The sequence below is a fragment of the Staurois parvus genome, unplaced genomic scaffold, assembly GCF_062004578.1.
Source record: "Staurois parvus isolate SC_StPar_1 unplaced genomic scaffold, SC_StPar_1.0 ptg000512l, whole genome shotgun sequence".
NCBI lineage: Eukaryota > Metazoa > Chordata > Amphibia > Anura > Ranidae > Staurois > Staurois parvus.
This window is the reverse complement of record NW_028318308.1, coordinates 513,925-529,700: the sequence shown is the minus strand read 5'-3', so window position 1 is coordinate 529,700 and position 15,776 is coordinate 513,925. Positions and strand designations below refer to the sequence as shown.

The 15,776-nt window shown below is 44.6% G+C and overlaps 1 protein-coding gene across 1 annotated transcript in view; it reads right to left on the bottom strand.

Moving 5' to 3' along the window:
• LOC149451875 (uncharacterized) overlaps positions 1-2,260 on the bottom strand; it is a 37,205-nt gene extending 34,945 nt beyond the window's left edge. Inside the window, exon 1 of the mRNA XM_089690034.1 lies at positions 645-2,260. Within this exon, the coding sequence (XP_089546160.1) occupies positions 645-2,212 (1,568 nt within the window). The 5' untranslated portion in view covers positions 2,213-2,260. The remainder of the gene's footprint in view (positions 1-644) is intronic.
• Between the last annotated feature and the right edge of the window lie 13,516 nt (positions 2,261-15,776).

Genomic DNA, 15,776 nt, shown 5'->3' with positions numbered 1-15,776 from the left:
CACACACCTGAGGCTTGGGAGACGTTGGACCTTTCAACAGGACAATGATCCCAAGCATACCTCCAAGTCCACTAGAGCATGGTTGCAGAGGAAAGGCTGGAACATTTTGGAGTGGCCATCGCAGTCACCAGACTTAAATCCGATTGAGAACCTCTGGTGGGACTTAAAGAAAGCAGTTGCAGTGCGCAAGCCTAAGAATGTGACTGAACTGGAGGCCTTTGCCCATGAAGAATGGGCGAAGATACCCGTAGATCGCTGCAAGACACTTGTGTCAAGCTATGCTTCACGTTTAAAAGCTGTTATAACTGTAAAAGGATGCTGTACTAAGTACTAAGATTGAATGTCACTTGGGGGTTGAATAAAACTGATAATGCTGTGAGCACAGAAAAGACATTTGTGGTTATTTCATTATAACTGTTATGTTATATTTGTCTGACCTACAAGTGCCTCTTTAATGTAAATGTAAGCAAGATGACTGAATGATCAAAAGCAATGTCAAACTGGCCAAAACACTCAATTTCAGTGGGGGTTGAATAATTTTGGCCACAACTGTACTTCTCCCAGGAGTCAACACTTCCTCCAAGCATTGGCTGAATAATAGGCCCATCCCTGTGATGTCACCAGACAGTGGGCGGGGCTCTCACATCTCCCAATTCCCCCCACATATCTTTATACAACCTTCATATACATTAAACCCGGCATGGAGGGGCTCAGTGAAGGTGGTGGTGAAGGTGTGGAGGTGTCGGATCGGGTCACACAGATCATAGAAGGAGATCCGCCCGGCCTCATAATCCAGATATATCCTGACTCTGTCAATGGAGATATTGGCAGGTAAAGGGATCTCATTGCTATCATGTATCATCCAATAATTGTTTCTAGACCTGTCCAAACCCCAGGATTTGTTATTCTTTCCAATCCCTGACTTATGTCCTTTCCTGTCTATACTGGGGTAACACATCCCAACTATCCAACATTTTGACCCCCCAACATCCACTTCCCAGTTAAATCTCCCTGAGGAGAACCTCTGACTACTCATCACCTGAGGATGGCACTTGAATCTCTCTGGTGTTTCTGGACGCTTCTGGTTCCTATCTGACCTGGACACAGTTTTCCCGTCATCTGATATCTGTAGGTTATTATGAGCTGTGTTTACATCCAATAATATGTCTGCGGTTTCCTGCCTATAGGAGTATAAATTCACCCCTCTTGTTATATCAGATAAACCTGTGTGTAAGACCCCCACCACATCCAGCCCCCCAACATCATGGAGAAGTTTCTCATGTCTCTCTCTGTCCTCATCATCTCCATCCTCAGTATCACACAAGTCACCTGTGTCTGATTCCTGTAGGACAGTCAGTGGATCCGTCATGTTACACAGCTCCTCAATGTCACGCATCTTCCTGGACAGCTCCTCCTTCTTGTTTTCTAGTTCCTGGATGTAGGTGGAGACCCGCTCTGCCCTCCTGGAGATGTCCCTCAGGACTCTCTTCTCCAGGTCTTCCAGACGTCTCCTGAGGTCTCTAAAAAGGGCAGTGACTTCCTCGGTGTCACCAGCTGCTTTTTCTTCTACTGTACTCCGGTGTTCCTGCAGACTCTGGACTCTTTCCTCCATCTCCTCTCTCTTTGTCAGAAGTTTCTGCAGAACATTCCTCAGTGTCTCCTTCTTCTTTTCAGAAGCCTCCTCCAGCACCTCCACCTGGTGTCCCCGATGTTCTCCAGCCAAACTGCAGGACACACAGATACAGGTGTCATCCTCAATGCAGTAATACTTCAAGACTTCCTTATGGACGGAGCATTTCCTGCTCTCCATGGACAAGGTGGGGTCAGTTAAGATGTGTTCTGGGGACTTTTTGTGGACTCTCAGGTGTTTATCACACAGAGAAACCTCACAGTGTAGACAGGATCTAACAGCAGGTACAGGATAGTCCACACAGTGAGTACAGAAGATTCCCGGCTCCTCCATAATTGGCTGTGCAGATGGGAAATTGTCCACTATGTTCTCTAGTTTAATTCTCTTCTGCAATGCAGGACAATCCGGAAACTTCTCTCTGCATACAGGACAGGAATCACCTCCAGACCCCTCCTGTGTATCCAACACAAGATCGGTACAGACCTGGCAGAAGTTGTGTCCACATTCCAAGGTCACAGGATTGGTATTAATGTTCAGACAGACGGAACATTCCAGCTCAGCTCTCAGAGCAGCAGACGCCATCGCTGACAGCAGAAGAGAATGAAATGAAAGTCTCTGAATCTGGAAATGCAGAACGGGTTACAATTCGGCTGCACAGGGCGAGGCTGAGCTCATCTCTCAGTTGGTTTGTTAATAAACCTTAAGACACACCCCATGATTGTGTACATTGACACGTATTAAAATCAGTTGAACCACTTGAGGATTGGCATTCCACCATTCATATCCACAAGCCAAATAAGGATGCAGGTTGAAGCCAAAATGGTTGAACCGCGTCCATCTCTGTGTGCATGATTGCTACATGCAGCATCTAGAGGCACATACACCTTTCTTTTCTGGTAGCAAGCCTGTTATAAACCCAGAGCTGAAGAGAAGGTGGTGGAGTGTCTAACCAAGTCTTCATCATCCTCCTCCATCTCCCAGGAGCAGTATAGCTTGAATTCATCAGTAGCTGCTAAAGCTCCATGTTCTGCCTCCTCATTCACAGATACAGGAGTCAGTTGTATCTGAGGATAAGGAGGAGCACATGTTCCTGCACCTGAGGCTTACTGCCACATTGGCTCCAGTATTGAGGAGGGGAATAGTGATGGTCAGGGCCAGATCTAGCCTTTCTGATGTAGGGGTGCAGTACAAAATGTCAGGGGGGCTGAGGATGCAAGGTAAGCATGGCAGTGTATGTATAAAAGTACATAGAGCAGTGGACAGGGTCAGCAGTGTGTAGGACAGTGTACAGTAAGTTATCAGGGAAGTGGACAGGGGTTAGCAGGACAGAATACATTGGGCAGCAGGGCACAGGACACGGAGTCAGCAAGGCAGTACACAGGTGGCAAGCAAGAAAGTGAGAAGTCAGCATGGAAGTGTACAAGAGTCAGTAGGGCAGTGTACAGGGGGTCAGCAGGGCAGAGAATGAGAGGTCAGCAGGGAATGTACAAGAGTCAGTAGGGCAGTGTACAGGGGGTCAGCAGGGCAGAGAATGAGAGGTCAGCAGGGAATGTACGAGAGTCAGTAGGGCAGTGTACAGGGGGTCAGCAGGGCAGAGAATGAGAGGTCAGCAGGGAATGTACAAGAGTCAGTAGGGCAGTGTACAGGGGGTCAGCAGGGCAGAGAATGAGAGGTCAGCAGGGACTGTACAATTGTCAGTAGGGCAGTTTACAGGGGGTCAGCAGGACAAAGAACAGGAAGTCAGCTAGGCAGTGTACAATGTGTCAGCAGGCAAGAGGACAGGGGCAGCTGCGTGGAGAGCAGGGGTTGTCAGGGCAGAAGACAGGGGTCAGTAGGAAAGAGGACAGGGGGTCAGTGAGGAAGTATACAGGGGTCAATGGTGCGTAAGACAGGGGTCATAAAAGCAGAGGACAGGTATCAGCAAAGTAGAAGAGAAGGCTCTGCAAGTCAGTGTACAGGGGTCAGCAGCACAGAGCACAGGGATCAGTATGGCAGAGGAAAGGGGGTCAGAAGGGCAGTGTGCAGGGATCAGCAGGACAGAGGTCAGCAGGGTAAAGAACAAGGGTCAGCAGAGCTGAGGACAGGGATTGGCAGAATAGAGGACAGGGGTCAGCAAGATGGAGAACAGGAGTTGGCAGGTTGGAAAATTTATCAAAGTGGCTCAATGGCAGCTTCTCTTCTCTCCTCTGCCTCTCCCCCTACCATTCCCCTTCTCTCCCTCTCCCCCTCTCCTTCTCTCTTCTCTTCTCTTCTCTTCCCTTCATTTCCCTTCTCTTTCCTCCTCTCAAATTTAGAAACATATTCAGGTGTACAAATGGCGCTAATATACAACCAATTTGTCTGAGTCACTCCAGAACAGGGGTGGACTGACCATTCAGACACTTGGGCACTGCCTGAGGGCCCGGGGTCAGTAGGGCGCCCCATGAGATGCCCCTTATACCTTTCATAGGCTTTTTTGGGAGTGGTTTGAGTGTGGGCAAAGACACAGGGGCCCCATGATCCCCTGTTGTCCGGGGGCCCCATGAGTTGTCAGTCCGCCACCTGCTCCAGATGACAACAAATAAATGGATCATGATAAGAAGACTATAAAAGCTATTAAAGTAAGTAAAAAAAAAACATGAAATGGACTGTGATATCAATTTGGATATAAATTAAAAAATAAATAAATAACCGTATTGACTTCAGTTTTTTCATTTAACCCTCCTGGAGAAAATGTATTCAGGGTAAATATCTATTACATTTTGCCATCTCATAATCTTTTGAAATGTTCTTCTGGTGTAAATGTACTCAGTATGGATACAGTGACCCAAACTCTCGTCCCTCGGGGGTTGTGTTGTCTGGGGACACTATGTTCAGTGTTATCCTGTTCAATGGTCCTCCGGTGCTCACCCACCTGCAGGGTTCTGATGGAACGTCCCACATAGAAAAGACCGCAGAGACAAGTTAAGCAATACACTACACATCCAGAAGAACAGTCATAGAAAGATGACATGGAAAAGGATGTTCCATTCCCCAATAAAGACCTTCTGCCCATGAGTGATGAAGTTGCATATTGGACATTTTTTCTTTCTACACTGAAGAACATCAATCAAGTTCCCAAACATGTCACCCCGACTGATAGGAGGTTTAGTACCCGTAGTAATTTTGCTGGGTGCTACTTTACTTGTAATGTCGGGTTCCCTATGGTAGGAGAATTTGAGTTTTGGAAGGAGAGTTGGTCCCAGATGTGGATCCTGACACAAGATAAACCAATGTTTAGATAGAATGTTTTACATATTACAGAATTTGTCATGAAATTGGGGTAAAACCTTGTGTTGTTACACCCTTCTGTATTGAAATCCTTCGCTGTCACTGGAGGAACCAGGTAAGTTAGATATGACTTTTCACCCACTTCAGGGGAGCACCCTCTTCCGAGAAACGTAGTCTTTTATTAAATATCTGGCTTTGTATGATATAGTCTTCCCGCAAGGTGCAAAGTCTGCAAAACTGGCTGTTCAGAATGTTGCCGATCCACCTAGGATAAGAACAATTGAAGAAATGCAGATATGAATTTCTTGCCTCTGGCTTGAAATGGCCTTCTGAGATGATGGTATGTCCTTGGAAGCTTCATTCTTGTATACAACCCTATCACCTGCGCTAAGTCTCTGATACTCATTGCAATATTCAGCTGCTGTAGCAAACCACCTGTGGTATCAAAAATTATAGTGAAAAAAAATACATCTTGCTCTATACATAACAATATTAAAAACACAAAGTATGCAAATCTCAAGTGTTACATAGAAATGAACAAAGTGTCCAGTGTTGCTCATAAAACCCCTCCAATGTGCTGTCCCAATTCACATTTCCTGTGCTCAGTGCTGCCTCCACAAAGGAAATTGTCTATTGCCAAAGTCACGCTCATAGACCATCTGTGATCCTCTTCACACTGTGCCATCCATCCACCAATCGGTGGCTCCACCTCAAACTCTTTATAGATGATGTAGTAGTAATAAGAGCTGTAAATGTGGTCTTCTTATCACCCTGGAAGATGTGTAAGTGGTTAGGCAGCACAGTGGATGAGTAGTTAGAACTTCTATCTAGCATCACTAGGGTTGGTGGTTCAAATCCCAACCAAGGCATTACCTGCCTAGAGTATACATGTTCACCCTGTGCCTGTGTGGGTTTCAATCCAAAGACATACTGGGAGCTTAATTGGCTTCTGTCTAAATTGGCCCTAATATGTGTACTGTGTGCATGAATGTGAGTTATGGACCTTAGATTGTGAGCTCCTTGAGGGCAAGGACTGATGTGAATGTACAATATATGTGTAAAGCACTGCATACATTGGTATCACTACATCTGTAACACAAATTTCTAATTGGCCAATTTCATGGCGGCAGCTCAATGTATTTAGGCATCTAGACGTGGTGAAGACGGCTTCCTAAGTTCAAACTGAGCATCATAATGGGAAAGGAAGGGTATTTAACTGACTTTGAACGTGGCATGGTTGTTGGTGCCAGACGGGCTGGTCTGAGTATTTCTAAAACTGCTGATCTGCTGGGATTTTCCCACACAACCATCTCTAGTGTTATAGAGAATAGTCCGAAAAAGAGAAAATATCCAGTGAGCGGCAGTTGTGTGGAGGAAAATGCCTTGTTGATGTCAGAGGTCAGAGAAGAATGGGCAGACTGGTCTTAGATGATAGGTAACAGTAACTCAAGGGACCACTCATTACAACCAAGGTATGCAGAATACCATGTCTGAATGCACAACATGTCAAACCTTGAAGCAGATGGGCTACAGCAGCAGCAGAAGACCACAATGGGTGCCACTCCTGTCAGCTAAGAACAGAAAATGGAGGCTACAATTCGCACAGGCTCACCAAAATTGGACAACAGAAGTTTGGAAAAACATTGCCTGGTCTGAGGAGTCTGGATTTCAGCTGTGACATTCAGATGGGAGGGTAAGAATTTGGCATAAACAACATGAAAGCATTGATCCATTCTGCCTTGTATCAATGGTTTAGGCTGGTGGTGGTGGTGTCATGGTGTGGGGGATCCATCCTGCCTTGTATCTACGGTTCAGGCTGGTGGTGGTGGTGTCATGGTGTGATGGATCCTTCCTGCCTTGTATCAATGGTTCAGGCTGGTGGTGGTGATGTCATGGTGTGGTGGATCCATCCTGCCTTGTACCCATGGTTCAGGCTGGTGGTGGTGGTATCATGGTGTGGGGGATCCATCCTGCCTTGTATCAATGGTTCAGGCTGGTGGTGGTGTCATGGTGTGGGGGATCCATCCTGCCTTGTATCAATGGTTCAGGCTGGTGGTGGTGTAATGGTGTGGTTGACTCATCCTGCCTTGTATCAATGTTTCAGGCTGGTGGTGGTGGTGTCATGGTGTGGAGGATCCATTCTGCCTTGTATCAATGGTTCAGGCTGGTGGTGGTGGTGTCATGGTGTGGGGGATCCATTCTGCCTTGTATCAATGGTTCAGGCTGGTGGTGGGGGTGTCATGGTGTGGTGGATCCATCCTGCCTTGTATCAATGGTTCAGGCTGGTGGTGGTGTCATGGTGTGGGGGATCCATTCTGCCTTGTATCAATGGTTCAGGCTGGTGGTGGTGGTGTCATGGTGTGGGGGATCCATCCTGCCTTGTATCAATGGTTCAGGCTGGTGGTGGTGTCATGGTGTGGTGGATCCATCCTGTCTTGTATCCACGGTTCAGGCTGGTGGTGGTGGTGTCATGGTGTGGTGGATCCATCCTGCCTTGTATCAATGGTTCAGGCTGGTGGTGTCATGGTGTGGATGCTATATTCTTGGCACTAGCAAGGTGAACCTAATAAAAGGGCCGGTGAGTGTATATTGCCAACCTGTCGTAAACAAAGGTGGTAGTCAGCCCAAGCTGATTTAGCTGTTCACATGGTTCTCCCCTAGCTCAGTGTTGCTGTTTCTCTCTGCTGCCAGTAGGTGTCCCTGGTACATCTAGTGAGTTATGAATATTTATCTTTCTTCTGGCCAACCAGTAGGAGGTTTACTATCACTTGTGCTTGCAGGGTGGAGATTATAAATAGCTGGGTGGACCTTGTGAACTCTCTCTTTCCTTGAGCGGCAACCTTGGGAGATGCTACTGGAGTGATGCTGCTGGGGTCTAGCATGTGCTCTGGACTGGGAGTTAGACTGACAGTGGTCCTCAGAAACTGTCCTGTCTGGTCAAGAGGGAAGATGAACCAAGACTGAGGCCCAGGAGGGGGTCTCTGCTGAGTGCAAGGAAGAAAGTTGGTTTTCTCCCAGGGGCCTGATGACTCTGCCAACCTTACTGTCCATGGATGGACAATTTCACTGACTGACGGACACTGGACATGGTGATGTATTGAGAAGTTTTCAGTTGATTTGCAGTTGAACCATTTGATATGGATATCCGGACATGATATTTGCTGTATACTTGGACTCTATGGGAGACCTTGGGGATCTCCTAAAAAGTCTATTAGATGGGGGAAGAAGATGTGTTTGTACCTGTGTAATAGTCCTGGGGTACTGTTGGGGACCTCTATCAATGGAAAGTGACAACGCTTGGCTTCCTGTACTGCTTTACATCATTGTATCTGCTGTCATCCTAATCCCAGAACTCTAGCAGCCAGGAGACCTGAGAATCTTCCCATACTGATCAAAAAGAAATCACAGATGGAGGAATCATAGATGTGACCAAAGTTGTAGTGTCAGTGGTGAGATTTATACCTCCGACCAGGGGCGGACTGACCATTTGGAAGCTCGGGCACTGCCCGAGGGCCCGGGGTCAGTAGGGGGCCCAATGAGATGCCCCTGGTACCTTTTTTCATAGGCTTTTTTGAGTTTGGGCAAGGACACAGGGGACCCATGATCCCCTATTGCCTGGGGGCCCCATGAGTTGTCAGTCCTCCCCTGCCTCCGACCTACCTAAGCCAGGTGTGTGCAGTGTCTCCACCTCCTCTCCCGCCTCTGTATTATGTCTCCTCTCTCCCCAGATTCTCTCTATTTCCCGGCGTCCCGGTCCTTCCACTTAGTATTTCCATCTCACCGCCACGCATCGCCCGCAGTATCACCGGGCAGACCAGGCGGACCCCAGACCCATGGTTAACCATACCGCATGGCTCAGCATTCTACACGCAGTAGCAGGAAGAGTTTACCTTGCTGACAGCACAAGGTTGGGTGAGTGGACTCCGTTCAGCATATAGCCATCGGTATATTGGGACCTCTTCTATCTCGGCTGAGCCTCTGTAATTCTGCTGATGATGGAGGTACATCACTGCTCTTTCTACAGTTCACCTACCACTGTCAGCACCTTCTCATACTTTAAAAATGTGCCAAAATGATATAAGAAATATTTTACAAACTAGTGTTTATGCAATCCACCCCATAAATCCGTACATATATGTACTATAAGTGTTCAAAATATAAAAAAGTCCAAAAAAAAAAAATGAAATATAAGTCCAAAATTATGAAAATAAAATAAGAATGAAAAGTCCTTCCAATCTTTCCAATCCTTTCTCACGATGATAAAACCTCAAAGAAAGGAAATATCACATAATGTATTTTATAATTTTTTATAATTTTTATAAATTTTCATATATATTTTTATATAAATGGTTTATTTTGTCTAATATATATTTTAAAATATGGGTATAGTAAAGTGATAAATTAATGGGGAATATTAGGGCAATATATTAGTATGAATTTATATCTGACTTTTTATGGGTATTTTTAATATATATTAACCACTTGCCTACCAGGCACTTCTACCCCCTTATTTACCAGGCCAATTTTCAGCTTTCAGCGCTGCCGCACTTTGATTGACAATTGCGCGGTCATGCAACATTGTACCCATATTAAAGTTTGATCATTTTTTTCTCACAAATAGAGCTTTCTTTTGGTGGTATTTAATCGCCACTGGGCGCTTTACTTTTTGCGCTATAAATAAAAAAAGTGCAAAAAATTAAAAAAAAAAAAAAAGTTTCTTTGTTTCTATTATAAAATTTTTCAAACAGGTATTTTTTCTCCTTCACTGATGTGCGTTGATGAGGAAGCACTGATGGGCACTGATAGGCAGCACTAAAGGGCACTGATAGGCAGTACTAATGAGGTGGCACGGATAGGCGGCACTGATAGACAGCACTAATGAGGTGTCACGGATAGGCGGCACTAATATGCAGCACTGATAGGCGGCACTGATAGGTGACACTGATGATGGGTACTGATAGACGGCACTGACTGGCATCACTGCTGGGCACTGACTGGCGGCACTGACTGGCACAACCCCTGGGCACTGACTGGTGGCACTGACTGGCAGCACTGCTGGGCTGCACTGGTGGGTGGCACTGGTGGGCAGCACTGGTGGGTGGGCACAGGAGGGTGGCACTGGTGGGAACAGGTGGGTGGGCACAGGTGGGTGCACTGCTGGGCACTGGTGGGTGATCTGCTGGGCACAGGTGGGCGGAGCTAGTGGGCGCACTGCTGGGCACAGGTGGGCGGAACTTGCGGGTGGCACTGCTGGGCACCGATCATCAGGGCACTGATCATCAGTGCCCTGATGATCGGTGCCGATCCCCGCTCTGACAACTGCCGGTTCTCGGCAGTACTTTCCTCACGATCTGACAGCACTTGCATTTCCCTCTGATTAGCGTGTCATTGGACACCGCTGATCACGTGGTAAAAGGCCGCTGTGATTGGCCTTTTACAACATCACGTGATCAGCTGTGACCGTAGGACACAGCGATCACGGAGATCGCCGGGTGCGCGCCCCCTGGTCGGCAGGTAGTTAAGATTAGACTCCTTAAGGTGAACACAGTTCCTCCATATATCATTTCTTCTGTGACTAATAGATTATTAAGTTGTATATCTATTCTATAGTAATTTTATTTAGTAACTTATAAATGTACTATGTGTGTGGATATATATGATTTTAATTATATATATAAATTGCATGTGTTTTAGGAAACGTTAGTAGATGTAATAGTTCCGCATTTAAAATCCCGTATATAGCATTGTAATATCCCGGTGCATAGGACTGGAGTGTGAGGGCACCATTCCCCTCTCTAACATGGCGGCTGTTGTTCGGACGCTATAGGGAGGAGCGCTATAATTAGAACTGTCCAGCTTGGCGTCCGTACCCCTTATGATTAAGTCGATGACGAAACGCGTCGAGGGCTGTGACGTCAAGACGCATACAGGAACCGGAAGTTGACCGGCGGCCATTTTGGAAAAGGGAAAAAGACTGTGCGTTGGTCCCTAGATGTTTCCTGGATGGTAGCCTGGCGTTATGACGGTATTTAAAAGCGGTTTTGAATTGTAAACAATGTGAGCAGCTAGAATAAAGTGTCTTTGTGGATATTACTTTGGCGGTATTACACTATTTGTCCCTCATATGCTTTTACATATATGGTGCCTATGATATGGAGACATGGAATATCCTGCCCATATAGTGCCTTGAATGCAGTGAAATCTGGGGAAGTACTACAGGAGGGTCCCATCCATCTGACATTATAAAATACTGAAAGCAGGTTTATTGAGGAGTGTTGGTAAGGGTATGCATTCCTTACTATAATAGAAGTGGCACGCTGTGGATTTGTTTTGGAGCACTGAAAAGTGATTCACAATGCACAGTGTTTTGCACTATTTTTGAATTTACGTTTGTTCACTTGATTCACTTTTTACACTAATTACCAAAAGGAAAAATTGTATTCCTATTTGGATATTCACTAGAGTGTTGTCACGAATATTTTTGATGTATTAAAAAGATAATACACTATGTGATATTTCCTTTCTTTGAGGTTTTATCATCGTGAGAAAGGATTGGAAAGATTGGAAGGACTTTTCATTCTTATTTTATTTTCATAATTTTGGACTTATATTTCATTTATTTTTTTTGGACTTTTTTATATTTTGAACACTTATAGTAAATATATGTACGGGTTTATGGGGTGGATTGCATAAACACTAGTTTTTAAAATATTTCTTATATCATTTTGGCACATTTTTATATTATTGTTGCACATCTTCAAGGGTGAAGGTGTTATTTGTGCTATGGGGGTTTAAGATTTTGTTTTAGTTTATTTTTGAATTTGTCACTTGTTGGATTTGAAATTATTTAACCATTAGCCTCCCGGCCAATGGCCGTTTGGCGGGTTCAAATGTGCTGCTGTATTCCGGGTGCACGCCATTTGGCGTGCTCCTGCACATGCGCAGTTTGCGCTAATGCAGAGCGGCGCAGCAGCGCGATCTGTCACCGGCCGCGTACCTCGGACACGGCCGATGACAGATCTGAGTACCGGCCCCCATTGTCGGTACCATGTGACCTGCTGTGACCAATCACAGCAGGTCACATGACAGTTGTATACAATGGATGGCTTCATTCATGCCATCCATTGTATACTAGTGCCTAGCTGTGAATGGTCACAGCGATCACATGCACATGTCATGTGATTAGCTGTGACCAAATCACAGCTAAGCACAAAAAAAAAAAAAAAAAAGCTGAATGAATCGATTTCATTCAGGTAAATGCTTGCTTATAGCAAAGTAATTCTTTGCTATAAGCAAATTGTGTAAAAAAAAAAAAAAAATACTGATCACTTCCCCAAAGTAGTACAATGTTACTATGGTAACATTGTACTACTTTGGTCATAGTAAAATCTTAAAAAAAAATCTTAAAAAAAATTAAAAAAATGAAATAAAAAATTTAAAATAATAAAAAAATTAAAAAAAAAATATATATATATTTTTTTTTCATACTGTCACCAGTCAGTGTCCCTGATCACCGCCATGCCAGTTATATGATGATGCTGTACTGCACTGGTGACAGTATGTAAAAAAAAAAATTGTGAAAATAGATTTTTTAATTTTTTCATTTTCCGAAAAATGATGACAAAAAAAATACAACTTCAAAAAACTCGCCATGCCTCTTATGAAGTACGTCGGACTGTCTACTCTGCAAAAAGGGGTCATTTGGGGGATATCTGTACTGTCCTTACATTTGGGGGGATATCTGTACTGTCCTGACATTTGGGGGATATCTGTACTATTCTGACATTTGGGGGATATCTGTACCGTCCTGACATTTGGGGGATATCTGTACTGTCCTGACATTTGGGGATATCTGTACCGTCCTGACATTTGGGGGATATCTGTACTGTCCTGACATTTGGGGGATATCTGTCCTGTCCTGACATTTGGGGGATATCTGTACTGTTCTGACATTTGGGGGATATCTGTCCTGTCCTGACATTTGGGGGATATCTGTACTGTTCTGACATTTGGGGGGATATCTGTAACGTCCTGACATTTGGGGGATATCTGTACTGTCCTGACATTTGGGGGATATCTGTACTGTCCTGACATTTGGGGGATATCTGTACTGTTCTGACATTTGGGGGATATCTGTACTGTCCTGACATTTGGGGGATATCTGTACTGTCCTGACATTTGGGGGATATCTGTACTGTCCTGACATTTGGGGGATATCTGTACTGTTCTGACATTCTTGGACCTCTAGAAATTAGATTGGCCATCAGTACTTCAGGATTGATCAATATTCAGATCTATACCATAGTTTGTAAACTCTATAACTTTCCTACAAACTAAATAATACATCCTAATTTGGGTTATTTTCACCAAAGACATGTAGCAGAATACATCTCGGCCTAAATTTATGAAGAACAATTATTTATTTGTAAACTTTTATAACAGAAACAAAGAAAAACGTGTTTTTTTTTCAAAATTTTTGGTCTTTTTTTGTTAATTTAGCAAAAAATAAAAACCCCAGCGGTGATTAAATACCACCAAAAGAAAGCTCTAGTTGTGTGAAGAAAATGATAAAATTTTAGTTTGGGTACAATGTTGTATGACCGCGCAATTGTCATTCAAAGTGTGAGAGCGCTGAAACGTGAAAAATGGCCTGGGGGGGAAGGGGGTAAAATTGCCCGGTATGGAAATGGTTAAGGAAGTGGTACTTATAGATACACCTTCTCATACTTTACTCTACCCGCTCTTTCCCCTCACGGGGCACCATTGACTTTACTACTTATTGAAGATATCACAGTTGGACTATGCCTCACGGGTCTCATACCAGTCCACCATGCCATTGATACGGAGCCATGGATTGAAGTGTATGGTATTGACGTATTGTTATTGACTGTCTCTCTTTGCCATACTAGCGCATAGACTGGGTTGTGCTATACACACCCCTATTGGGTGGCTACGCTATATGTGAGCAGTACATCATATCCACACTCTTCGTTTGAAGTGCCTACTTGGGACATCTGAGGTTACTCATTATCCTATACCTGTATCCACTTCCATATATCTCCATTTCTGGGGACTGGCTGATACTGCTATTATAATCATAAGTCTTGAGACCCCCTGTGAATACGTGCGGTTGCACGAAACGCGTCAGGAGGGAACTGCAGTACAGTGATGTCACTCCGCCGCCGGCACCACGTGGGTCCCGATGGCCATCTTGAGTTATCTGAGTCACGTCTAAGGAGGACAGAGCCATGCTTGATAGCTGGGTGAGCAGAGTACGAGAATAGACCAGACCATATTCAAGAGGGTTCCTGGATCCTTACCTTAAGAGGGATTATCTCTTACATGCGCATATTGATTGCGCATCTGGTGAGTGCGCAGTCTTATATCGATTTTGGATATCACCACGTTTATTTGTCAGTAGAGATCCTCTCAACACTTAACCCACAGGGATATTGTGGACTGGGCACTCACGATTATCTTTGAATTAGTCACGACATAGTGACATATATTATGTGGACTTTAATGTGTTTTGCACTATGATGTGTTGTTCACAATAATTTATGCAGAACGAGATACTGGTTTTTATAACTATTTTATTCTATTTATTTATCTTGGATTCCATAGCACTGCACCTTTTGTTTACATATGAGTCTTGATCCTGCCATTAACATGTTTATTGCCCCTTGATTTTCTTAGTGTTCTAATTGACATCATATGATCCTTGGGGTTATTTGACATCCCAATCTGCCTGCTGATCAGGTGTGTGGTACTTGTGTGAGTGCATGTGGTTTGGACCGTGATCCCGGTACGGGTGTTTTGTTCTATTTGTATGGTAACGTTGTCATGGCTCTACATGTGTAAGGTGGAGGGAGTTGTAGCCTTGTGTGTTTTGCTATTACCATGTCAATAGACATTATATTTTAAGCTGCAGAATGTTCTCTACAGGACTTCTTTTCTAGACGGGTCCTACTCACTGGTCCATTTTCTTTATTCCCTCTATTTCACCCAGAATCTGACACACCACTCTCTGTTATCTCTCTCCTCTTCTCTCCTCCTTCCTCATCACTCTGTTTTCTCTCCATCTTCTCTCTTCCTCTCCTCCCACTATCTTCTCTCTTCCTCATCTCTCTCACTCTGTTTTTTCTCCCTCTCCCTCCCCATTATCTTTTTTCATTAATTCTCTTTCTTTTTCTTTTTCCACTCTCCACCAATATATTTTTTTCTTTCTCCTCTTCCCTCTCTCTTCTCTACTCCTCCTCACTCTCTCTTTGTCTCCTCTGCCCTCCTCTCTCTCTTCTTGCTCCTTTCTTTCTCGTCTCTCCTTTTCTCTGTTCCTTTTCTCTGATCTCTCCTCTTCACTGTTTTCTCTCCTCCTGTTTCCTCTCACTCTTTACTCTCCTCCTCTCTTTTCTCCCTCCTTCTTCCTCTCTCTCTGTATCTTTCTCTCTTCCCTCCTTTTTATTTTTTCTTCCTCCCTCTTTCTCCTATCCTGTCCCCTCCTCTCTCTCTTCTGTCCTCTTTGTTCCTGCTTCTCTTTTCTCTCTTCCTCTGTCATTTCACTCTCTACCTCTCCTCCTCCATCCTCTCTTTCTATTCTTTCCTCCTCCCTGATCTTTCTCTTCTCTCCACCTTGCTCTCTTTCTCTTCTTTCATCTTCTCTGCTTTTTTTCCTTCCCTTCCCTTCCCTTCTCTCCTTGTGACAGAGGCTTTTGGAAGGGATTAGGGGCTAGCCTTCTACCGACTGACTATGGCCCATGGAGAGAGCAGATCATTCTCTAATGATGGACAACAACGTGATGAACGCTGAGAGCGAGGCTTGGATGAACTCTCTGTATAAAAACAATAAATCTTCCCTTTTGGAGTGGATGGAAAGGTGTAATATTAATCCTGTACAGGT